The sequence below is a fragment of the Vipera ursinii genome (genome assembly GCF_947247035.1).
Source record: "Vipera ursinii genome assembly, chromosome: 5".
Lineage (NCBI taxonomy): Eukaryota > Metazoa > Chordata > Lepidosauria > Squamata > Viperidae > Vipera > Vipera ursinii.
Window position 1 is genome coordinate 18,968,878 of NC_139518.1, and position 25,246 is coordinate 18,994,123.

The following is a 25,246-nucleotide window of genomic DNA, read 5'->3' on the forward strand; positions in this document are numbered from 1 at the left end:
CTCCTCCCTCTCCTTCCCTTCCTCTCAATATTCTTATTTTCTTCCTTGAATATTTATTTTCTGTTTTCTCCCCTGTTTACTTCTCTTTACAAAAAAGAAGCAAAACAAAATCAAACCAAAATTGAAAATATATAAAAAATGGTGTGATCTCCATTTAGGAGCCATCAGATTTTCTGATGTCCAAGAACATAGTACAATACCTTCTTTATTCTTATCCATGAATGGAACAGAACAAAAGCAAACATGGGCAGGGGGGAGTACAGATACCTTGTCTCTGACTTTTTTCTTCTGTAGAGTTGGTAGTTTTTTCAAACTAAAAATGTACTTCTTTCATTTTCCATTTTCTAAGAATGTTCAAATCCCCTGCTTCTGTTAACTTTCAAGTCTTTCAGCTATTTTGAACAGATGTCATATATAAAGACTGCCTCCCTTCAGATCAAACTCCTCTTGCCAAGTCTCGCGATCGCTGTCCTAAACAGTTGATTATAATGTCAGCAGTCCAATTTGGAAGCTTTATAGAAAATGCTGAACACTGCAGTTTCCTGAAGTATTAAATAACGTTGCGTGCTCTTTCTCTCTCCCTCTCCCTCTTCCCCCCTCTCAGTTGGCTTCTCTATAACACGAACTGGGGTAAGAGATTCTCTATTTACATTGATCTCTATCAGCATAAGTTATAGTTAAGCTTGATATGTACAGAATTGCACTCTGCTAAAATGCTGTGTTTTGTCCATGTGTTGGTCTGCTGAGAATACAAAGTTTATTCTGCAAATGGAAATGATGGAACAAGTAAGCAGGCAGGTGTATTGAACCATAGCATTATTCAATGGATTCTGGGCTAAGTAAATTAAACTGAACTTTTAAAAAATCATTTATTAATTTCACCACTTTCTGAATTTAAATTAAGGTCAAATTGCCTTGTATATAGATTTTTGGTTGACTAAAGATTTACAAAGAGAGGAAGCAATCACTGAGATCAATTTGTGTTGCTTCATTGAATGCTAATAGTGAAGTATATTCTGCTTAACTGCCATGGAGTAAGGCTATATCTTTAAAAATAAACATATCTAAACTTGCGTCTCAATTTGCATATCTCCTGAAACAAACTTTCTAATCACTTTTAATCTTATGAGAACAAGATAGATTTGTTTTGAATTGCTTTGGGTTAACAAGAATCAATTTCCTATTGCCAAATGTTTGACTTCCTAAAATGCTAATCGGTGGAAAATTAGAACAGTTCAAAAAGTGTTACATAGACCATTTGGTATGTTTAACATTATGACAGGTTCCAGTATATATAGTTAATAGCTAACATTGGCTGCCAGCCAGCACATTGCTATACAGTATGTACTTGTGTTCATATTAATAGAACAACAGCCTATGATATGTACCATTTTGTTTGAGCACCATTTCAGATATAGAGACTGGTAAACATTTGGATTGGTTTTCTTTCTTTGTATAATCTACAAATATCTTTATAAACCAAGGAAAAGGAAATTGATGTTTGATTTTTTTCCCTTTGTTTTTCTTTTCAGTGCTGATTCCTTTATTTAAGCATAGGGGTCTAAATATTTTGTTTGTAAATTCCTGGTAAATTCCTTGTTTAGTTCCTTATGCAACTAAACAAGAAGCATTCTCTAGGTGTTGGAAATAGCTGCACTTAACTGAATGTTTGACTTTTTTGCGAACGGGATGTTTTGTTTTTGTTTCAATATGCATGAAATATAGGGTCAGTACTCCACATATTTACTTGTAAATAATTCCCTTGAAATCTGTATGGTTTAAATATAATGTAATGAAGAAAAGATAAAGACTTTTAGTAGGTCAATATTGGAAGAAGGAGGATCTGCCAACTATAGAAGAATGGACTCTAAAAGTTTCTGACCTGGCGGAAATGGCAAAGATTTCGGCTTATTTGAAAGATAATTCGCAAGAACGTTATATTATGGAGTGGAAAAAGTGGATTGATTATATCCAGAACAAATATGGGACCAAAAAGTTTCACTTAGCATTTGAATACGTTTGTTTTATGTGATATTAGTATTGCTTGTAGTCATCTCATATGAGCTAGAGTGCAATAGACTTAATAGTTTATTGTTGTTAACATATGGTTGTTTATGATTGTTTTTACCTTTATACCTTGTATTTAGCTCTGGGAAGTTGGGAAGGGGGAGGGGGAAGGGGGGAGGGTTATGGAGGGTTAGGAAGGGTTGGGTGGAGGGAGGGGGGAGGGATTGTTAAAGATAAAATGTATTGTAAAACTTTTCAATTAAAAAAAAGAAAAGATAAAGACCAGTATTTCAACATGTTTCCCCTCACTTTCTTAAGTAAGTTAAATCATGTTGATTAATGTCTTATAGGATGAAACAGTTTGTAATTAAATGTGTAGTTTAGATTTCAATCCAACTAACATTATATACTTAGTAAGACTTGCTTTAAAGTAGACATATTCAGGCTCATCTGATGTTTTTCCTTTCCAGTTTTTATTACAAGGGAGAAAATGGATTACACTTTCAATAAATCTACGCATTTAAAAACTCAAATCAATATCTTTCAGTTGTGAAAATAAGAGCTTGTGTAGTTTACTATAACACTGAACTCAATTTATTATTGATAGAAATAGGTAGCCTTGATTTTTGGTTTTTTTGGTTTTGCATTATTTGTAGCATATCTAAGAATAATTACTATCAAAATGCAAAGAGATGTACGTACTTCTGAATAGATATACATAGGACTCTGTTTTAACTCTTTTTTTAAAAAAAATATGTATTCTTTTTTTCTTTTTTTGATAACGTCATTCCCCTACCCAGTTTTTATTATTATCTAAATCAGACATGTCAAACACAAGGCCCGGGGGCCAGATCCGGCCCACGAAGTGGTTTCATGCGGCCCGCAAAGCCATCCTGGAAACAGTGAGGGAATGGCCCCCACTGCCTTGGCACTTGTCCCAGTCCCATCTTCTTCTGCCAGAAACCCTCAGATCTGTCCCACTCCTGCCCAGGCCCCCATAGGCACCCTTGATGCGAACGATGTAGAGCTGGCCATGCCCACCCAGTAGGCCATACGCACTCTAGCCATGCCCACCCTGGCCATACCCACCCGGCTCCCTGAGGGCAACCGCAATGCTGATGCGGCCCTCAATGAAATTGAGTTTGACACCCCTGATCTAAATGCTTAGCACAATTTTTCTCAATCTGGGAATTTGAAGATATGTGGACCACATCTCCCAAAATTCCAACACGGGAATTGAAGACTTGAATTCTGAGAGTTGAGTGAACTCTTGCATTGAAGAATTCTGGAAGTTGTCCATACTGTACATCTTAAAGGTGTCCACATGTCCACACATTTTAAGTTTCCCAGGTTGAGAAATTTTGGTTTAGTAGTTGTCCAAATGAATGCTCTAACTGTCATGTCTGCATGCAATGATTGGGAAAAGAGTGAATTATTGTCCTATTTAACAGATGTGCATCTAAGAGAAAAAAGGAAGTCCATTCTTTAGATATCACAGGATTATTCCCCAGTAGCTCGGTCCACTGAATATCTATGGCTAGCTATAATTGAAAGGAGCTATGCCTTAAAGGGTACTAGTACATATAAGAGAGAAATAAAAATACTGAAACTGATTGGTAATAGAGTGACTAGCAAATATAGGATCTCCGCAAAAGCTTTCATATAATTTAATCTTGAACAGTTACAGTTATTTGTAAACTTGCCACTCCATACCAATTGTTCAGCCCTGCTCAGTATACTAAACCAGGAATCAACTCCATATGAAGTCTAAGAGCATTTTTATTGAGATTGGCTATAATAATAGAATGTTGCAAGTCTAATAATAATAATAATAATAATAATAATAATAATAATAATAATAATAATAATAATAAGTTGGAAGGGACCTTGGAGGTCATCTAGTCCAACCCCCTGCTCAGGCAGGAAACCCTATACCATTTCAGGCAAATGGCTGTCCTGTCTCTTCTTAAAAACCTCCAGTGTTGGAGCATTCACCACCTCTGGAGGCAGGTTGTTCCACTGGTTAATTGTTCTAACTGTCAGGAAGTTTCTCCTTAGTTCTAGGTTGCTTCTCTCCTTGACTAGTTTCCATCCGTTGCTTCTTGTCCTGCTTTCAGGTGCTTTGGAGAATAGCTTGACTTCCTCTTCTCTGTGGCAGCCCCTGAGATATTGGAAGACTGCTATCATGTCACCCCTCACCCTTCTCTTCATTGAACTACACATACCCAATTCCAGCAACCGTTCCCGATATGTTTTAGCCTTCAGTCCCCCAATCATCTTTGTTGCTCTTCTCTGTACCCTTTCTAGAGTCTCAACATCTTTTTTACATCATGGTGACCAAAACTGGATGCAGTATTCCAGGTGTGGCCTTACCAAGGCAATTTAAAGTGGTATTAACATTTCACTTGATCTTGATTCTATCCCTCTGTTAATGCAGCCTAGCACTGTGTTGGATTTTTTGGCAGCTGCAGCACACTGCTGGCTCATATTGAAGGGATTGTCTACTAGGACTCCGAGATCCCTCTCACAGTTACTTCCTCTTTCTTTTTATACTCTAGTGAATTAGTAAACTGCAAACCCAAATCACTTTCCAATGTTATCTGATTGTTCTAGACTTTAAAAATGTTTTAACCTTTTTTGCCTAAGTTACAGTTTCTGCACATTTCCAACAAGGTCAGCTTCCTTACTCTCTACCTAACAGAGACTTGGTTCTCTAGCTAATGAAAGTTGACATAGTCTTTCTCTAGACTTGCTAAATAAATCCAATCTTCCTCCTTATTGTAAAGAACACACAAAGTCTCATATCAGCTTAATCTCTTTGTTCAACTATGTGATCAACAGTGGCAACTTTTTAAGACCTCAGATGATATTCCTTCCTGCTGAAATGTGCTTTACCACTGAATCAGGATTACAATTAGGGTGGTTTTTTTTAATGATGGTAGATTTATAATGGTTATTTGAGATGCCTTAAACATATTCTTTGAAATGGAAAAGGCAGGTTAGGCTATTAAGAATCCATACATGCACATGGCTTCTTTCTCAGTCTTGAAAATAAACACTGGTTTCATTAGTCAGAGCTGTTGATTTTGCAGAGCTCAAGATATAAGTAATCAAGTATTAAACAATTTTGCAGACATTGGAATTCCTTCATATTTGTACATGGGTCACTCTTACACTTATTAAATAGTATGGCAAAAGAAAAACAAAATGTCTTTGCATTTAATAATGAGAAAAGAACCTTGGATATCAGTTTTGTATCTGGCATTCTTGAAATAGATGTTTGACTCCATCTCCAGTGAAAAAAACATTTTAAAAGGATGGCAATGTTTATTTAGTTACTGCTGAATAATTTACAAAATATACAACACAAAAATCAAATTAAATAGATAGAATACAATCACAGTAAGGAATTTCTATTGTAAAATAATAACAAAATAGGCAAATACAATAATGTGTATTAACATACTGTGCAAGTATATGTCTATAGTCGGTGGAGTAAAAATGCACATCACCTAAAACAAAATAAGTAGGATGATTGCAGAATTTGCATAACAAATCAGAATTCATACATAAATTATAAATGGTTATGCCTGGCACCAGTTATGACTTATTTTCATTGCTGCAACACAAAAAATGGCTATTGAAAAAATAATGAAGGGAAATTTCATTCACATAGGTTGTCTGGCCTTCTTGGCAATTTATATCCTCATCCTTATCCTCATCCTCATCCTCATCATCATTTTAGCCATTGTCTATCCACTGCAGGATGAAGGCCTCTTCTGCATGTTTCCAACCAATACAATCCTGAACTTTCTTTTGCCAAATATCAATAGACCTAATATCCCTGTAATAATTTACAGTGAAATTATACATGACAAATGGATGCAATCTTTTTCTCACTACGTAGCAGCTTCACTTGGTAGAGGGGGTCTTGAGGATAAACCTTACAGCAATACAGATGGTAAGATATTATATCTAGTTTTTTTAAAAAAAAATCTTCCACCTCAGGGGAAGTTAGATCTATCAGATATTTTGCTGGTTCCCAAGAGCCCTTGTTTAACCAATTTCTGCCATATTGGAGCAACCTATCATCATCTGCTTTATTCTTTGGTGGGCAGTTATTTGATTTGGCCAAACCTTGGAGAAATTAGGCATGGTGCAGAAAGCCTGTCACTTCTGTAGTCTTGCTTCCTGGCAAGAGGCATCCATGTTCCTAAACTTGAAGTTTGAGGACTAAGTCCATTCAAATCACATTTAAGTATTTCTCTAGAGCAGTTTTATTATACACCAGACTGAAGATAACATAAAACATAGATTAATAGTGTTGGAAGGGACCTTGGAAGTCTTTTAGTCCAACCCTATGCTCAAGCAGGAGACCCTATATCATTTCATAGAAATGATTGTCCAGTCCCTTTTTGAAATCCTTCTGTGATGGAGCACCCACAATTTCTGTAGGCAAGCTGTTCCATTGATTAACTGCTCTTACCATTAGCAAATTTCTCCTTAGTTCTAGGTTGCTTCTCTACTTGGTTAGATTACAACCATTGTTTCTTGTCTCGCCTTTGGAGAATAGTTTTGTCTTTGTAGGATCCCCTCAAATATTGGAACAGTGCTATCATGTCCCCCCTTGTCTTCCTTTTCATTAGACTAGGTAAAAGGTAAAGGTTCCCCCACACATGTGTGCTAGTCATTTCCGACCCTAGGGGCTGGTGCTCATCTCTGTTTCAAAGCCGAAGAGCCAGCGCTTGTCCGAGGACGTCTCCATGGTCATGTGGCCGGCATGACTAGATGCCAAAGGTGCATGGAACGCTGTTACCTTCCCACTGTAGTGGTCCCTATTTTTCTACTTGCATTTTTATGTGCTTTCGAACTGCTAGCTTGGCAGCAGCTGGGACGAGTAACAAGGTGCTCACTCTGTTACGCGGCACTCGGGATTCAACCTGCCAAACTGCCGACCTTCTGATCGACAAGCTCAGCGTCCTAACCCACTGAGCCACCGCATCCCTTTCATTAGACTAGACATACCCAATTTTTGTCATCATTCTTCGTATATTTTAGCCTCCAGCCCCTAATCATTTTTGTTGCTCTTCTCTGCACTCATTCCAGAGTCTCAACATCCTCTTTGTATTGTGGTGACCAGAACTGGATGCAGTATTCCAACTGTGGTCTTACTAAGACTGTGTAAAGCAGTACTTGAGCTTCACATGATCATGATTCTGTCCCTCTATTAAAGCACAACTTTCATCCATGCACATGTTGTTCCTGTAAGATCCTCAGTGAGAAAAGTTTAAAGATAAAGTTTCATATTTCTTTATGGAATGCAGAACATTTACTGTTCCTTCCAATTCCTTTCCTCAGTACTTGGCTCCTATAGTGTGGCTTTCCATTTGGTCTTGCATTCAACTGAATCAGTGAAATATTGTCTCTGATAACTCTTCTCTGTCCTTCACTTCCTTTGATACTACCATACACTTAGGAAGCACTTAAAGGGGAAAAAAAACATTCCTATTTTCTAGTCTCAGCTTTCATAATCTTAGCTGGAAACCAGCAAAACAGCCCTTCAAGAGTTCAACAGCTGTATTTTCCACAGAAATCAACTCTGCTCCTTTTAAGGATAGAAGCATTACTCATATGACTTGAGAACAGATTGTTTAAAGTGACAGTAATGAGGAGATAGAATACTTTTTTCTCTTTCCCATATCTTTCTTTCAAGAGGAAATTACTCAAAATTTCCAAGTTACTGCATATTATTATGGAGCTTTTCCCCTTTTTATATTTATTAAGAATATAAAAATATGACTTTTTTACTGTTGTTCAAGTATTAATTTCCAAACCAAAATTTTATACATTACTTAGCACAGTCAATAGGAAGTACATATTCATGTATTTACTTCTACATGTACACAAAAACACACATACAGAGACAATCATTCCTAGGCAAACAAGTTGTTGTAATAAACCTTGTTTTTTCTATCTGTTCTGTTCTGCATAACCTTGGCCTCATAAAATGTCCATGATGATTTCACCCTTTCTAAAGTCACTTGTTTCAACAAAGTCCTGTACCAATCCTGAATCCTTTCCAATTTATCACTATTTTTATTAATTTTCATAGAATCATAGCATTATAGGGCTGGAAGGGACCTTGGAGTCCAACCCACTGTCCAAAGCAGGAGTCCTTATACCATCCCTACTATCTTTTCTTCACTTCCATCTGGTTATACTTTGTAAATAATGAAATTGGGACAGTTTCCCAACTGGTCTGTCTTTGAGGTGCATTTACTTTGAGTACAGCTTCCAGTTAGTCTTTTGAGGCTGTACAAGACAGCTCCCCAATGCAGTGGCTCACTGCATTTCTGCATCTGAAAGTTCTGCTTAAACTCTTTCTTTTTCTTTTATTTCAGAATTCATGATGCATACCAGTGAGATGTGCAGCCTCACAAAAGTTACCATGTGGCTTCTGCTGTTCTGTATGTTTGTCAAGAAGGTGTTCCCTGATGGAGATGACACCATCATTGCTACTAAGAATGGAATGGTCAAAGGTATCCAATTACCTGTGCTTGGTGGAACAGTAACTGCATTTCTTGGGATTCCTTTTGCAACACCACCAATTGGTAGTCTACGTTTCAAAAAGCCACAACCTCGAGAACAATGGAGAGGAATTTGGGATGCCACTAAGTATGCCAATTCTTGTTTTCAACTCCCAGATAATACATTCCCTGGCTTTGAAGGATCAGAGATGTGGAATCCAAACACAAACCTTAGTGAAGACTGCCTTTATCTCAATATATGGGTTCCTTCTCCCAAGCCTAAAAATGCATCAGTCATGGTATGGATTTATGGAGGTGGCTTCCACAGTGGGACATCTTCACTCTCTGTTTATGATGGCAAGTTTCTAGCTCAAGTGGAAAGAGTCATTGTTGTGTCAATGAACTATAGATTAGGGCCTTTTGGATTCTTGGCTTTGCCAGGAAATAAAGACGCACCAGGAAATGTAGGTTTGTTTGATCAAAGGCTAGCACTTCAATGGATCCATGACAACATAGGAGCCTTTGGAGGTAATTCTAAAAGTGTGACCTTGTTTGGAGAAAGTGCTGGAGCAGGGTCTGTAAGCTTCCATCTTCTTTCTCCTCAAAGCTATCCTCTCTTCACTAGGGCAATCATGCAAAGTGGGTCTGGGAATGCTCCTTGGGGTACAATTGTACCATCTGAAGCAAGAAGAAGAACTCTAATGCTAGCTGAACTCCTCCACTGTGCTGGCAAAAATGAAACTGAGATCATTTTTTGTCTTCAAAATAAAGATCCCCAAATTATTTTGGAGAAAGGAGGAGATGTTTTAATATACACTGGTCTCATAAATCTGCATTTTTGTCCCATAGTTGATGGTGACTTTCTTGCTGATATGCCAGAAATATTGTTGAAAAATGGACACTTTAAACAAACACAGATCTTGATTGGAGTAAACAAAGATGAGGGGACAACTATTCTTGTGTATGGTGCTCCTGGCTTCAGCAAAGATAACAACAGTGTTATCAATGAAACAGAATTCCATGCAGGTTTGAAAGTTGCCTTTCCACAATTAAATGAAATTGGATTGGAGTCTATTGCTTTTCACTACACAGACTGGGAAGATGAGAAGAATATTTTCAATTATCGTGATGCTATGGATGATATCGTTGGGGATTACTATTTCATATGCCCTGCAGTAGAGTTCATAAAACAGTTTGCCTTGGCAGGGAACAATGCTTTTTTTTACTTCTTTGAGCACAGATCTTCAAAACTTGCTTGGCCAGACTGGATGGGAGTTCCACATGGTTATGAAATTGAGTTTGTATTTGGATTACCTCTAGAGCGAAGAGTTAATTATACTAAAGCAGAGGAAGCATTGAGCAGATCTATACTGAAGTACTGGGCAAATTTTGCAAAAACTGGGTAAGGGCTGTTTTATTTTATATGGCAACTTTTCTTGTTATTTCTCTTCAGACATTGAAAGTATTTTTTTTCAGTGCCTGCTTATAAGAATTGCATCTGGCTACTCCTGCTCTATTATTGATATTAATACAATTGTTCATAGATATTGGCAACGATGTGAAAAATAATATGGGATACTGACGTTGATAGCAGTAATAGAGTATAATATTTGCAATGGAAAATCTGCTAGTTATTTCTCTAGACAAGATACTTCCCAATACTTTCAAAAGATGACAATGTTGGATTATGCTTTGGAATTATTAGTCATTCACTATCTTTCAAGAGAACTGAACCTTCATTTGTCATCACAACAGCTGGTGCATTTGAAGTCTAGTGTTTCAAGTTGCAAAGTATGACATTCCATGTGTCCTTAGCTTTTCTTCCATCATGTTCTTCAACATGCAAAGAGAAAAATTTGAAAGGCAAGGAATAATTGTAGAAAGTGACCTTTAGCACCAGAACATTAAATTATTATACTTTAAACATAAGAAAGAAACTATAAGAAAGTAGAAAACCCATGCATGTACTGTCTTTTTGTCTGTACATCCATTCACTCATCCACATATATTTCGTGTTTTCAAACATGTGTGTAGTAACAAAGTTTGCATCATGGTGAATATATGCCTTAAAGAGGCAATCTGAGAAACAGCCAAAGATCAGTGAATGAATTCCTGAATTTATTACAACAAATATCTCCTGACCATTTTCTCAATCAGTATGTTATTGATAGTCTTATTAATTTGTCTTAAGGTTACCTTTTTGCATGGTACAAAATAAAAATAAGACTAAAATGCCAATCCAAATTTCAGAGTACACATTTTTAAAAGATAGACCACAGAAACATCTATGGTAGGAGTGAAATGTATCTAGGTCAATTATATGTAACAAATAAAATTGCTTAGCATTTCCCACCTCTTTTATTTCCTATATAAAAATTCATGCAGAGTAGATACATTCATCTTGTTGTTGTTAGCTGCGAAGTCGTGTCCGACTCATCGCGACCCTATGGACAACGTTCCTCCAGGCCTTCCTGTCTTCCACCATCTTCTGGAGTCCATTTAAGCTCACATTCATCTAGAAGCTGGCATATCAATCAACTTCGATAAACAGTGGCCATAATATGCATTTCACGTTTGCACATACCTTATATAAAGTATGTATGTGTATTTGTACATGTGTGCATGAGAAAAAGAAAGAAAGGGAGAGGGAGATGGAACGAGAGAAGGAGGGAGGCAAGAAGTATATTTCATCATGGTAGATTCATATGTGTTGATCACTCTCTCTGTGTTACAGCTCTTACCTCATGTTGTATCTGTTTATATTGCACTGGGAAGTACAGTGTGGCTGTATATACTCAGTACTGGGTCATATGACCAGAAGAAAAATGGGGTTGTCCCTTCTATTGGGATGCATTGAGAAATTTATCAGAAATCTTTTTTTTTTCCCTAAAGTCCCAGCTGAATACAGCTCATTTTTAAATTTGGCCTTTCTTTTGCCAGTCTCTCTTCCATGCACCCCAGAAATCTGGAGTAGTTTTCAGAGATGGAGTAGCAGATCCCCATTTGAAAAGGGGGTCTTTCTAATCTCACAGGTCCTACTCTTCAACAAGATAACAGCTAATGCCGGAAAGGCTTTTGCAGTTTCATCTGATGTGTCATTTGCACACTTTCCTAGAAAAAGAAGGTCTTTTAGACTATCACTCAAGCCCTACCAGTCAATTATTGCAACATGTTTTACATGGGCTTGCACTTGAACATCAGCTGGAAAAATTCAACTGGTCCAGAACACAGAGGCATAAGCAGAGGTGGGCCTACCTCAGTAACTCATGCAGACGCTTAATGGATCCCCAGAGGTTCCAGGCGGCGCTGGGGTCCCCACCTGCCTCCCTTGCTCACAGCTCGGCAGATGCCTTAGTGGAAGCCTGGGAAAGGACGGCCACTGAAGCTCTTGACCGAGTTGTACCCCTGCGGCCCCTGACCCGGTGCAGATCCCGTCGAGCTCCATGGTTCTCTGCGGAGCTCCGGGAGATGAAGCGTCGGAGACGGGGCCTAGAGAGCGGTTGGAGATCCAGCCGATCCGAATCTGACCGATTGCGACTAAGAGCCCACATTAGGTCTTATCTCGCTGCGATAAGGGAGGCGAGGTCTAACCACTTCGCCACCCTTATCACGTCCGCAGATAATCGCCCGGCCGCCCTGTTCAGGGAGACTCGCTCCCTCCTAAATCAGGAGGTGAGGGAGGATCCCTTGCAGGGTCGTGCCGAGGAGTTTAACCAGCATCTGTCGGACAAAATCGCTCGGATTCGGACTGGTCTGGACTCTGACTGGGCAGAGTCTGGCGATCAGGACACGGGCAGTCTTGCCGATACCACCTGGGATGAGTTTGATTCTGTGACTCCGGAGGAAGTGGACAGGATCATGGGGAGGCTGAGCACCACCACATGTTTATTGGACCCCTGCCCTTCCTGGCTGGTCTATGCAGCCCGGGAGAGGACACGCAGCTGGTTCCAGGCAGTTATATCGGCTTCTCTGAGTGAGGGTAGCTTCCCCGCAGTCTTGAAAGAGGCGGTGGTGAGGCCTCTCCTCAAGAAGCCTGCCTTGGACCCAGCTGTATTGAACAACTTTCGTCCTGTCTCCAACCTTCGCTTTCTTGCAAAGGTTGTTGAGAGTGTGGTGGCGCATCAGCTCCCTCTGGTCCTGGATGAAGCGGATTATCTAGACCCGTACCAATCGGGTTTCAGGCCCGGGCACAGCACGGAGACGGCATTGGTCGCGCTGGTGAATGATCTCTGGAGGGCTCGGGACAGGGGATATTCCTCTGTTCTAGTCCTATTAGACCTCTCGGCGGCTTTCGATACCATCGACCATGGTATCTTGCTGCGGCGTCTCAGGGGACTGGGAGTGGGAGGCACAGTCTTATAGTGGTTCTCCTCCTATCTCCAGGGACGTTCACAGTCGGTGTTGGCAGGAGGGCAGAGGTCGACCGCGAGGTCTCTCGTTTGTGGAGTTCCTCAGGGGTCGGTCCTCTTGCCTCTCCTGTTCAACATCTACATGAAACCGCTGGGTGAGATCATTCGTGGTTTTGGAGTTGAGTATCATCAGTACGCTGATGATACCCAACTTTTCCTTTCGACCCCAAACCACCCCAGTGATGCCCTCAACGTGATGTCCCGTTGCCTGGAGGCAGTTCGGGTCTGGATGGGGAGGAACAGACTTCAACTCAACCCCGACAAGACTGAGTGACTTTGCATATCTTCATCCCGGGTTTATTTGGACATTCCACCTCTTGCTATGGGGGGTGAACTATTACCCCCCATAGATAGGGCTCGCAACGTGGGAGTCCTCCTAGATTCACGGCTCACCTTGGAAGACCATATAGGAGCTGTGACTAGGGGGGCTTTCGCCCAGGTTCGCCTGGTGCGCCAGTTGCGGCCCTATCTTAGCCGGGATGATTTATGCACGGTCACTCATGCGCTCGTGGCCTCTCGTCTGGACTACTGCAACGCTCTCTACATGGGGCTGCCCTTGAGGACCACCCGGAAGCTCCAACTGGTACAGAATGCAGCCGCGAGAGTTGTGTTGGGAGTCTCCCGATACTCCCACGTTGCACCTTTGCTCCGTGAGCTGCATTGGAGATCTAGAGTCTCGGGTTTCTTCCCGCGTTCCTTTCATCTTCAGAAAGTTGTGGCGACGTTTCGACGAAATCCCATCCGTCATCATCAGGCCGGAGTGTTCCTCCTGCTGCTTCCAGGAGCAATGCATGGTCTGGCTGTTCCTTTCCTTCCAACTGCCGGTGGGGCTGTGTTCTGACTGGGTGGAGGCGTGGCTGCTTTCTGATTGGGTGGGGGTGTCCTCCGACTGGGTGGAGGCGTGGTTGTCTTCTGATTGAGTGGAGGCATGGCTGTCTTCTGATTGGGTGGATGCGTGGTTGTCTTCTGATTGGTTAGAGGCGTGGCTGTCTTCTGATTGGGTGGGGTGTGTTCTGAATGGGTGGGTTTTTTGTTGTGTTGTAATATCCTGAGTGTTGTGATTTGGTGTCCTGAGGAGTGGGCTGTGTAGTGGCCTCCAGAGCCTTGGCCCGGCTCCGAGTTCGAGGACCTGCTATGTATCTCTGGTATGGGTCAGTCAGGTTCGTGTGTGCGTTCTTCTGCTTGGGTGATGGCACTTTTGCTTGACTTGTTCTGTCTTCTGTGTGGGAGAGTTTTTGTTCTGGGTGTGGATGAGTCTTGCTGGGGGTGGTGGCATTTGGGGTTGTTTGTTGGTTTTTTAAATCCTTGTTTGCTGAAATTCGTTTCTCTATCAATGCTGGTTTCCAAATGGCATGTAGGCGGGAGGTGTCGTCTTGCTTGTTCATACTGTCTGGGTGTTTTTCTATTTCAATGGCTTCTCTGATTATTCTGCTATTGAGATGTTCTATTTTGGCGATTGTTTTTGTACCTTCAAAATTGATGTTGTGTCCAGTAGTGTTTATGTGTTGTACTAGTGAAGATGTGTGATCTTTCTTCTGTACTGAGTTCTTATGTTCTTCTACACGTACCTCTATTCTTCTGTTAGTCTGTCCGATGTATGTTGCTGGACAGGAGGCGCATGGGATTTGGTATATGCCCTGGTTTTCCAGTTCTATTTTGTCTTTGGGATTTCTCAGGATGGTTGATATCTTTCTGTCAGTGTTAAATGCGGTTTTGATGTTATGTTTGCGTAGTACTTTACTGATTTTGTCGGTTGTTCCTTTTATGTAGGGAAAGATGGCTCGTCCGTTGTTCTGTTCTTCTTCTTGGATGTTTTTCTGTTTCGGAGTCCCCTGCTGAATCATATTGGTGATTTTGTTTTTTTGGAACTTGTTTGCTGTCAATATGTCTGTCAGGGTGTGTAGTTCTGTTTGTATATGTGTTTCATCTGCAAGGCGTCTGGTTCTTTTTATTAGTGTTTTGGCTACTGAATTTATTTGTGCTGGGTGATGATGTGATTGCGCATTGAGGTAACGGTTGGTGTGTGTCTTCTTTCGGTAGACTGTGTGTCCTAGGGTGCCGTTTTGTTTTTTGTATATAAGTACATCCAGGAAAGGTAACTGGTTGTTTGTTTCAATCTCCCCCACCCAATCAGAAAGCAGCCACGCCACCACCCAGTCAGAACACAGCCCCACCGGCAGTAGGAAGGAAAGGAACAGCCAGACCACGCATTGCTCCTGGAAGCAGCAGGAGGAACACTCCGGCCTGATGATGACGGATGGGATTTCGTCGAAACGTCGCCACAACTTTCTGAAGATGAAAGGAACGCGGGAAGAAACCCGAGACTCTAGATCTACACATACAGACACCCGCGAGAATCTACGAAAACATATATATATGTTATACCCATCGCCACCCTATGGACAACATTCCTCCAGGCCTTCCTGTCCTCTACCATCTTCTGGAGTCCATTTAAGCTCACGCCTACTGCTTCAGTGACTCCATCCAGCCACCTCATTCTCTGTCGTCCCCTTCTTCTATTGCCCTCAATCTTTCCCAACATTAGGCTCTTCTCCAGTGAGTCCTTCCTTCTCATTAGGTGGCCAAAGTATTTGAGTTTTAGCTTCAGGATCTGGCCTTCTAAAGAGCAGTCAGGATTGATCTCCTCTAGGACTGACCGGTTTGATCGCCTTGCAGTCCAAGGGACTCGCAGGAGTCTTCTCCAGCACCATAGTTCAAAGGCCTCAATTCTTTGGCGCTCAGCCTTTCATATGGTCCAACTTTCACTGCCATACATTGCAACTGGGAAGACCATAGCCTTGACTATACGCACTTTTGTTGACAGGGTGATGTCTCTGCTTTTTAGTGTGCTGTCTAGATTTGCCATGGCTTTCCTTCTGAGGAGCAAGCGTCTTTTAATTTCTTGGCTACAGTCCCCATCTGCAGTGATCTTGGAGCCCAGGAAAATAAAATCTGTCACTACCTCCATTTATTCCCCATCTATTTGCCAGGAATTGAGAGGGCCAGATGCCATGATCTTGGTTTTCTTAATGTTAAGTTTCAACCCAAGTTTTGCACTCTCCTGCTTCACCCGCAACAAGAGGCTCTTTAGTTCTTCTTCACTTTCTGCCATTAGAGTGGTATCATCTGCGTATCTTAGGTTGTTGATATTTCTTCCGGCAATCTTAATTCCAACTTTTGAATCATCTAGCCCTGCCTTTCTCATGATGTGCTCTGCATATAAGTTAAATAGGCAGGGCGAAAGTATACAGCCTTGCCGGACTCCTTTCCCAATTTTGAACCAATCAGTGGTTCCATGTCCAGTTCTCACTGTTGCTTCTTGACCCGCATATAAGTTTTTCCAGAGACAAATAAGATGGTCTGGTACTCCCATCTCTTTAAGAACTTGCCACAGTTTGTTATGATCCACACAATCAAAGGCTTTAGTATAGTCAATGAAGCAGAAGTAGATGTTTTTCTGGAACTCCCTAGCTTTCTCCATGATCCAGCGTATGTTGGCAATTTGATCTCTAGTTCCTCTGCCTCTTCGAAATCCTGCCTGTACTTCTGGTAGTTCTCGATCCACATACTGCTGAAGTCTAGCTTGTAGGATTTTAAGCATGACTTTACTAGCATGAGAAATGAGTGCAATGGTGCGATAGTTTGAACATTCTTTGGCACTGCCTGTTCTGAACCAGCCCTCTTCTGGCCTTGTAGTAAGGCAAACCCCTATTCAGAAAGAAGAGACTGGAGAGCGTCCAAGGCTAAAAGGCATCTGCCAAGATTTAATTACGCAGTTAACAAAAACACTAGAGCTTGTCTTCTCAAGTGGAAAAGTTGCTTTCAGCAACCAGCCCCTCCCCAAACACTCCTTTTATAGAGAGCTCAGGGCGTGGTCTCCCTGTGCCTCCTCCCGAGGAGTCCCACAGCCTTTCTTTGTTTGTTCCTGCTCGACTGCCTCCTGCGTCGGGCGTCCTTGAACAGGGCCAGCTGTGGGTCATCTTCCTCCGCACTCTCGGGCTCACGCAGCTGAGAAGAGGGCCCCGGCTGAGGGCTCTGCAAAGCCTCCAAACCATCATCAGCCGGTTCGTTTCCCTCCCCCTCATCTGAGTCATCCGATACATCGGAGCCGGCTGTCGGACCCACAGGCTGGCCCTGAGTCACAACACTATCCCGCACCGCAGGGCCCTTCCCCCGGGTCTGCCGATCCGGATGCGGTCGGGATGGGAACTGTTCGTGAAAAGCAGTCACCAACGCAGGGGCATGAACGGCGGTCGCGTCTTCCCATGTGAAGTCCTCCGGCCCGTACCCTTTCCACTCGAACAGGTACTGGAAGCGACCTTTCAGCCAGCGGGAATCCCTGATGCTGGCGACCTCATACTCGGGGGTGCTGTCGCCATCACGAGGTCCTGATGGGGGAGGTTCCGCTTGGCAAAGTGGACAAGCCGGTTGTTCGGGGACCAACAAGGACCGATGGAAGACGGGGTGCACGCGCAGGGAACGTGGCAGAGTTAAACGATAGGCGACCGGGTTGATGACGGCCTCGACTGGGAACGGTCCAAGATAACGGTGGTCCAGCTTCCTCGCCGGCCGAGTGGATGGTAGGTTTCTGGTGGACAGCCAGACCCGATCCCCCACCGATAATGGAGGCGTATCCCTTCTCGACCGATCGGCGAACCTCTTGTAGTCGGCCTTGGCCTTCTCCAGCTGCCGTCGCACCAACCGATGGATCGCCTGTAATTCCGCCATGAATTCGTTCACTGCCGGCTCCGGTGAGTCCATGGGAGAAAGGGGGAAAAACCTGGGGTGATAACCCACGTTGGCCAAGAACGGTGTCATCTGCGTGGAGGTGTGCTGTGAGTTGTTAAAGGCAAACTCGGCTATGGCCAAATAGTCCACCCAATTGTCCTGCTGCAGGTTAACATAGCAGCGCAGATACTGCTCTAAGATGCCGATGACCTTCTCGGTACCCCCGTCGGTCTGAGGATGATGCGCGGACGAGAGGCAAACCTTAATGTCCAACGCCCGCATCAACTCCTGCCAGAAGCAGGCTGTAAACTGGGCCCCCCTATCGGAGACGACCCTATCGGGAAGGCCGTGCAGCCGGAACACCTGTTGGATGAACATGCGACTAGTGGCGCGAGCTGACGGTAAGCCGCGACAGGGGATGAAGTGCGCCATCTTGGTCAACATGTCCACCACCACAAACACTGTCGTGAAGCCGGAGGATGGGGGTAGATCCGTCAGAAAGTCCATGGACACAGACCCCCAGGGTCTCTTGGGCGTTGGCAAAGGCTGCAGCAAACCAGGCGGGGCCCCTGTCGCTGACTTGGCCTGCCTGCATGGGACGCAGGAGGTGACATAAGACTGGACATCGTGTCGGACTCGGGGCCACCAGAAGGTACGGGAGACCAGGTTCAGAGTCTTGAACAGGCCAAAATGCCCCGCAGCCGGGTTATCATGACATTGGCTGAGGACGAGTCCCCTGAGTGGCCCTCCTGGAACATAGAGCCGGTCACGATAATACAGGAGTCCATCCGTGACCGACCAAGGCGAATCTGGCCCCACCTCTTCCTTCCGCTGAGCCACCCCCGCCTCCTGCTGCTGCGCCTCCCGGATCCGAGCCCGTATATCCACCGGCTCCCGCACCGCAGCAAAAGACTCGACGGGGATCACTGTCCTGGGCGGAAGCTTGTCTTCCACTCGGGTGTACTCGGGCTTCCTGGACAGAGCATCCGCTCTCTGGTTGTGCCCGCTTGGTATGTACCGCACCCGGATGTCAAACCTCGCAAAGAAGAGGGACCACCGGATCTGGCGTTGGTTCAAATTCCGAGCGGTCTGCAGGCTTTCCATATTCTTGTGGTCCGTCCGGACCTCGATTTGATGCCGCGCCCCCTCCAGATGATGCCTCCAAGCCTCGAACGCCGCCTTGATGGCCAGCAGCTCCTTCTCCCAGATGGTATAGTTGCGCTCCGAGGGGTTCAATTTCCGAGAGTGATACGCGCAAGGGAAAAGGGTACCGTTGGGCGTCGCTGCCTGGAGTAACACGGCCCCAATGGCAATGTCGGAGGCATCCGCCTCCACGACAAACGGCCGTTGCGGGTCAGGATGCTTCAAGATGGGCTCCTTCATGAAGGCGTCCTTCAAAGCTTGGAACGCCTGTTGTTCGGGGGCGTTCCACTGGAACCGAGTCTTCTTCTGCAGGAGCCGGGTAAGGGGGGCTGTCAAGGCAGCAAAGCCAGGAATGAATGTTCGATAGTAGTTGGCAAATCCAAGAAGTTGCTGAACATCCTTCACGCGACGTGGGGGTTGCCAACTCTGCAACGACTCAACTTTACTCGGTTCCATGGCGATGCCCTCAGGAGAAATGCGGTGACCCAAGAAATCGATGGTCTCCTGGTAAAACTGGCACTTCTCCAACTTGGCAAACAGCCGATGTTTCCGGAGGCACTGCAGGACCTGACGGAGATGCTGATGATGCGCTTCACGCGACGGGGAGTAAATCAGGATGTCGTCCAGGTAAATCATGACAAACTGGTCCAACAGATCTCGAAAGATGTCGTTCATAAAATGCTGAAACACAGCGGGGGCGTTGGTCAGGCCAAACGGCATCACCGTGTACTCGAAATGTCCATAGCGAGTACTAAATGCCGTCTTCCACTCATCACCCGGCCGAACCCTGACGAGGTTGTAAGCTCCACGCAGGTCCAGTTTCGTGAAGATCTTAGCCTCCCGGAGTCGGTCCAAGAGCTCGGGGATGAGGGGCAGCGGGTAGCGGTTACGCACCGTGATGGCGTTGAGTTTCCGGTAGTCACAGCAGAGCCGTAACTCGCCCGACTTCTTTTTGACGAAGAGCACGGGCGCAGACACTGGCGAGGACGAGGGCCGGATGAAACCACGAGCCAAATTCTTTGTCAGAAAGTCCCGCAATGCAGCCAACTCGGGCTCCGACATGGAATACAAACGCCCCACTGGGAGAGGCGCATCAGGAACTAGATCAATGGAACAGTCATAGGGCCTGTGCGGGGGTAATTGGTCCGCCTCTGACTCGCTGAACACATCAGCAAAGTCGGACAGTTCGGGAGGCAAAGAAACTCCTGAGGAGCCCTCCACCTGGCCGGCACAGATATGACGGGTGTGGTCCACGCACTGCAAACCTGGGAAGGTGACCAAGTTCTGAGACCAATAGATCTGTGGATCATGCGCCCGGAGCCACGCCAGTCCCAGGACCACGGGGAAGTGCAGATCCGAAGTGATGTAGAACTGAATGGCCTCCACATGGGAACTGATAGCCATACTCACTGGTTGCGTGGCAGCCGTAATAGGCCCGGACAGGAGCACTCGACCATCAATAGTCTCCACTAGCATGGGCGGATCCACCGGACACTGAGGAACAGCCCATTTGGCCACGAAGGCCGAGTCCATAAAGTTAGTGGTAGCCCCAGAGTCAATTAAGGCATGGACCGGAATCCCCTCTGGCTTGCCAGGAAGGATCAGTCGTGCCTCCAAAATCAAATGCCGTGGAGGTTCACAGGCACCATCGGAATGGCGTCGCTCGGCGTGGTCGTGGTGGGTCGTCCGATCTATCACACCATCTAGATCGGGCTCGGGCCGTTTCCCGACATCAAAGCAGGGGACTTTCTCGGGGCCGGCTTGGTCACTGATGCCCGCGGACGCTTCTTTGGACAAGAAGCAGCCAAATGTCCAGGGTCCCCACAGTAAAAACACAACCCCTCCGATCGTCGTCTGTCCATTTCCGTCACCGATAGACGGGACCTGGCGGCACCCAGCTCCATTGGCTCCTCCCTCTGGACTGGGGGCTCACGCACAACAGGGGCGGCAGGGGTCTGTGGGGTGGCACGGCGACTCTTTCGCTGCTGCAGCCGGGCATCGATCCGCAGACAAAGATGGATCAGCCCATTCAGATCTGAGGGAATGTCCACGCGGGCCAGCTCATCCAACATCTCCTCTGACAAGCCATCCTGAAAGGCATCCACGAGCGCAGCCTCATTCCAGGCGGAATCCTGGCTAAGCAGCCGGAAATCGCTGATATAGGCCTGTAGAGGGCGCTGAACCTGCCTCAAAGCTTTCAGGCGTCGGGTGGCAGTCTGCGCCTTAATCGGGTCCTTGTACATGAGGCGCATATGGTCACAAAACCCCCCAAAGTTATCCAACAAAGGGCTAGGCTGTGCCAACAGAGGCGTGCCCCAACGAGCTGCATCTCCCGACAGAAGGCTCAACACGAATCCCACCTTATCTCGGTCAGTGGGGAAATCAGCTGCTCTCACGCTGATAAAAAGCTGACATTGTCCCAGGAAGGCAGGAAACAGTTCTGGATTACCAGCAAATTTATCCGGCATAGCTATCTGACATTTCTTCCTGGGGGGGGGTGCAGCATGTACCTGAGCTTGCAGTTGAGCCACCTGAGCTGCCAGCAAAGTGAGTTGCTGGGTGAGCTGGGCATTCTCGGCAAGAAGCTGCTCCATCGTAGTAATAAGGGGTGGGTGGCTGAAAGCAAACTGTTCTGAACCAGCCCTCTTCTGGCCTTGTAGTAAGGCAAACCCCTATTCAGAAAGAAGAGACTGGAGAGCGTCCAAGGCTAAAAGGCATCTGCCAAGATTTAATTACGCAGTTAACAAAAACACTAGAGCTTGTCTTCTCAAGCGGAAAAGTTGCTTTCAGCAACCAGCCCCTCCCCAAACACTCCTTTTATAGAGAGCTCAGGGCGTGGTCTCCCTGTGCCTCCTCCCGAGGAGTCCCACAGCCTTTCTTTGTTTGTTCCTGCTCGACTGCCTCCTGCGTCGGGCGTCCTTGAACAGGGCAAGCTGTGGGTCATCTTCCTCCGCACTCTCGGGCTCACGCAGCTGAGAAGAGGTCCCCGGCTGAGGGCTCTGCAAAGCCTCCAAACCATCATCAGCCGGTTCGTTTCCCTCCCCCTCATCTGAGTCATCCGATACATCGGAGCTGGCTGTCGGACCCACAGGCTGGCCCTGAGTCACAACACTGCCCTTCTTTGGAATTGGGATGTAAACTGATCTTTTCCAATCCTGTGGCCACTGTTGAGTTTTCCAAATTTGCTGGCAGATTGAGTGTAGCACTTTTACTGCACTGTCTTTTAAGATTTTGAACAGCTCAGCTGGAATACTGTCACCTCCACTAGCTTTGTTGTTGCTCAGCTTTTCTAAGGCCCACTTCACTTCACATTCTAGGATGTCTGGCTCGAGGTCAGTGACCACCTCATTGTGATTATCTGGGACGTTAAGCTCATTCTTGTATAGTTCTTCTGTGTAATTTTGCCACCTCTTCTTAATCTCTTCTGCCTCTGTTAGGTCCCTGCCATTTTGGTCCTTTATCATGCCCATTTTTGCATTAAACGTTCCCTTCATCTCTCCAATTTTCTTGAAAAGATCTCTGGTCCTCCCTATTCTATTGTTTTCTTCTATTTCTTTGCACTGTTCATTTAAGAAGGCATTCTTATCTCTTCTAGCTATTCTCTGGAATTCTGCATTCAATTGGTCATATCTATGTTTTCCTCCCTTGCCTTTTGCTTCCCTCCTTTCCTCAGCTATTTGCAAAGCTTCCTCAGACAGCCATTTTGCTTTCTTGCATTTCTTTTTCTTTGGGATGGTTTTGGTTGCTACCTGTTGTACAATGTCGCGAACCTCTGTCCATAGTTCTTCAGGCACTCTGTCTATCAGATCTAATTCCTTAAATCTATTTGTCACCTCTACTGTATATTCAACAGGGATATGATTTAATTCATACCTGAGTGGCCTAGTGCTTTTCCCTACTTTCTTCAGTTTAAGCCTAAACTTTGCAACAAGAAGCTCATGGTCTGAGCCACAGTCAGCTCCTGGTCTTGTTTTTACTGACTGTATGGAGCTTCTCCATCTTTGGCTGCAGAGCATATAGTCAATCTGATTTCTGTGTTGACCGTCTGGTGATGTCCATGTGTAGAGCCGTCTCTTGGGTTGTTGGATAAGAGTGTTTGCTATGACCATCGTATTCTCTTGACAAAATTCAATCAGCCTGTGCCCTGCTTCATTTTGTACTCCAAGGCCAAACTTGCCTGTTATTCCGCTTATCTTTTGGCTTCCTACTTTAGCATTCCAATCCCCCATGATGATAAGGACATCATTTTTGGGTGTTAGTTCTATAAGGTGCTGTAGGGCTTCATAGAACTGGTCAATTTCATCCTCTTCAGCACTGGTGGTTGGGGCATAGACTTGGACTACTGTGATATTGAATGGTTTGCCTTGGATTCGAACTGAGATCATTCTGTCATTTTGAGGATTGTATCCTAGTATTGCTTTTCCTACTCTTTTATTGACTATGAAGGCTACTCCATTTCTTCTGAGGGATTCTTGCCCGCAGTAGTATACCTGATGGTCATCTGAATTAAATTCACCCATTCCTGTCCATTTTAGTTCGCTGATACCTAAGATGTCGATGTTCAGTCTTGTCATCTCTTGTTTGACCACGTCCAGCTTTCCTTGATTCATGGATCTTACATTCCAGGTTCCTATGGAGAAAAAATCTTTACAGCATCGGACTTTCCTTTCACCACCAGACACATCCACAGCTGAGCGTCCTTTTGGCTTTGGCCCAGTCGCTTCATTCTTTCTGGCGCTAGTAGTACTAGCCCTCTGCTCTTCCCCAGTAGCATATTGGACACCTTCCGACCTGAGGGGCTCATCTTCCAGCGTCATATCGTTTTGCCTTTTGGTACTGTCCATAGGGTTTTCATGGCAAAGATACTGGAGTGGGTTGCCATTTCCTTCTCCAGTGGATCACGTTTTGTCAGAACTCTCGGCTATGACCTGTCCATCTTGGGTGGCCCTGCACGGCTTAGCTCATAGCTTCATTGAATTACGCAAGCCCCTTCGCCATGACAAGGCAGTAATCCATGAAGGGGATATATATATATATATATATATATATATATATATATATATATATATATATATATATATATATATATATATATATATATATATATATATATATATATATATATATATATATATATACATACATACATAGTTGGTACAATCTTGATTTTGATAAAATGAGGTGCTCTGTGAATGCAAACAGCATTCACAGAGCGCGTCATTGTATCAAAATCAAGATTGCACCAACACACAACCACACAACCTAATTTAGGAAGAGGTTTTAGCTTTCTTTGCAAGCACAGTTTCTCCTTGTACAATTATCAAAGTTCAGATCTTTAGTTAGGGAAGAGAGAAGTTTTAGATCAGAGATTGTCTTACACACAGTAAATCAGTATTTTAAAGCATAGTGAGTTGTAGCACATCATTTTTAGAGATATCAAATTATATTAGTTTGTACCAAAACAACAATGACAGAGAGGAAAGCAAAGTATTTTGTACTAAGCCTCTAAATAATAGCGTCTCATCTGCCAATACATTACTTTGTTTTCAGAATTCAAAATTCAGAACTTTATCAGAATTCTCTCTCCGGTTCATGGCCTCCTTCCTGGCTTCCCCTATTTCAATTAAATCTGAAAGAAACCTGACATACTGTGTTTTTCAGACTAGGAAGTACTGGAAGTCAAAGAGGCTTCAATTTGAGGGAAATATGTGTGACCAAAACCTCAGCACCATTAAAACCCTGCAACAGTCTGCCATCATAAACAAATCTCATAATGTCACAAAGAGAATTCAAAAGAAATTATGAAGTACCCTGGGGAAAAGGCAGAAAAACAAAATCCTTTTTCCAGATGTTTAGAACTTGAGAAATTTTAAAGGAAATGTTTGTACATTTTTTGGCATACCACTTACATTATTATCCCTATGATCATCAGGCACCTAGACAATAAACACACATAAGGGTGAATAAATGCTTGCCATTATCATCTTCCCTATTATCATTAATCATAATCATCTCCCCAACAAATGTGTGAGATTTGCTTGTCAAATGCTAAAAAAACATTTTTTTAAAAAAAAAGAACTGTCAAAGTGTGTAATTCCTTCCCCAGACACCATCACATCTGAAGAGGAGATATTGTACAGCAGGGGTCCCCAATCCCAGTCCGTGGATCAGCACTGGTCCACAGCATGCCAGAAAAAAAAGGTTGCACAAACAAGCAAAGACCCATCCATGGGATGCAGACAACACGCAAAGTCATGCCCGCTCCAGTCTGTGAAAAAAATTATCTCCACAAACCTGGACCCTGATGCCCAAAAGGCTGGGGGCTGCTGCAGAGGAGGAAGTCCTTATGAACATTCATTTGAATGACCATTTGAAATTATGATGGTTCTGAAAAGTGACTTAAGATTAATTTCCACACTTATGACCCTCACA

The 25,246-nt window shown here is 44.2% G+C and overlaps 1 protein-coding gene across 1 annotated transcript in view; it reads left to right on the forward strand.

The window, feature by feature from the left end:
- The first annotated feature begins 530 nt into the window (after positions 1-530).
- Positions 531-25,246, forward strand: part of BCHE (butyrylcholinesterase) — a 60,851-nt gene continuing 36,135 nt past the window's right edge. The window contains exons 1-2 of the mRNA XM_083363599.1: positions 531-630; positions 8,409-9,936. Coding sequence (XP_083219725.1) covers positions 8,414-9,936 — 1,523 coding nt within the window. The 5' untranslated portion in view covers positions 531-630; positions 8,409-8,413. The remainder of the gene's footprint in view (positions 631-8,408; positions 9,937-25,246) is intronic.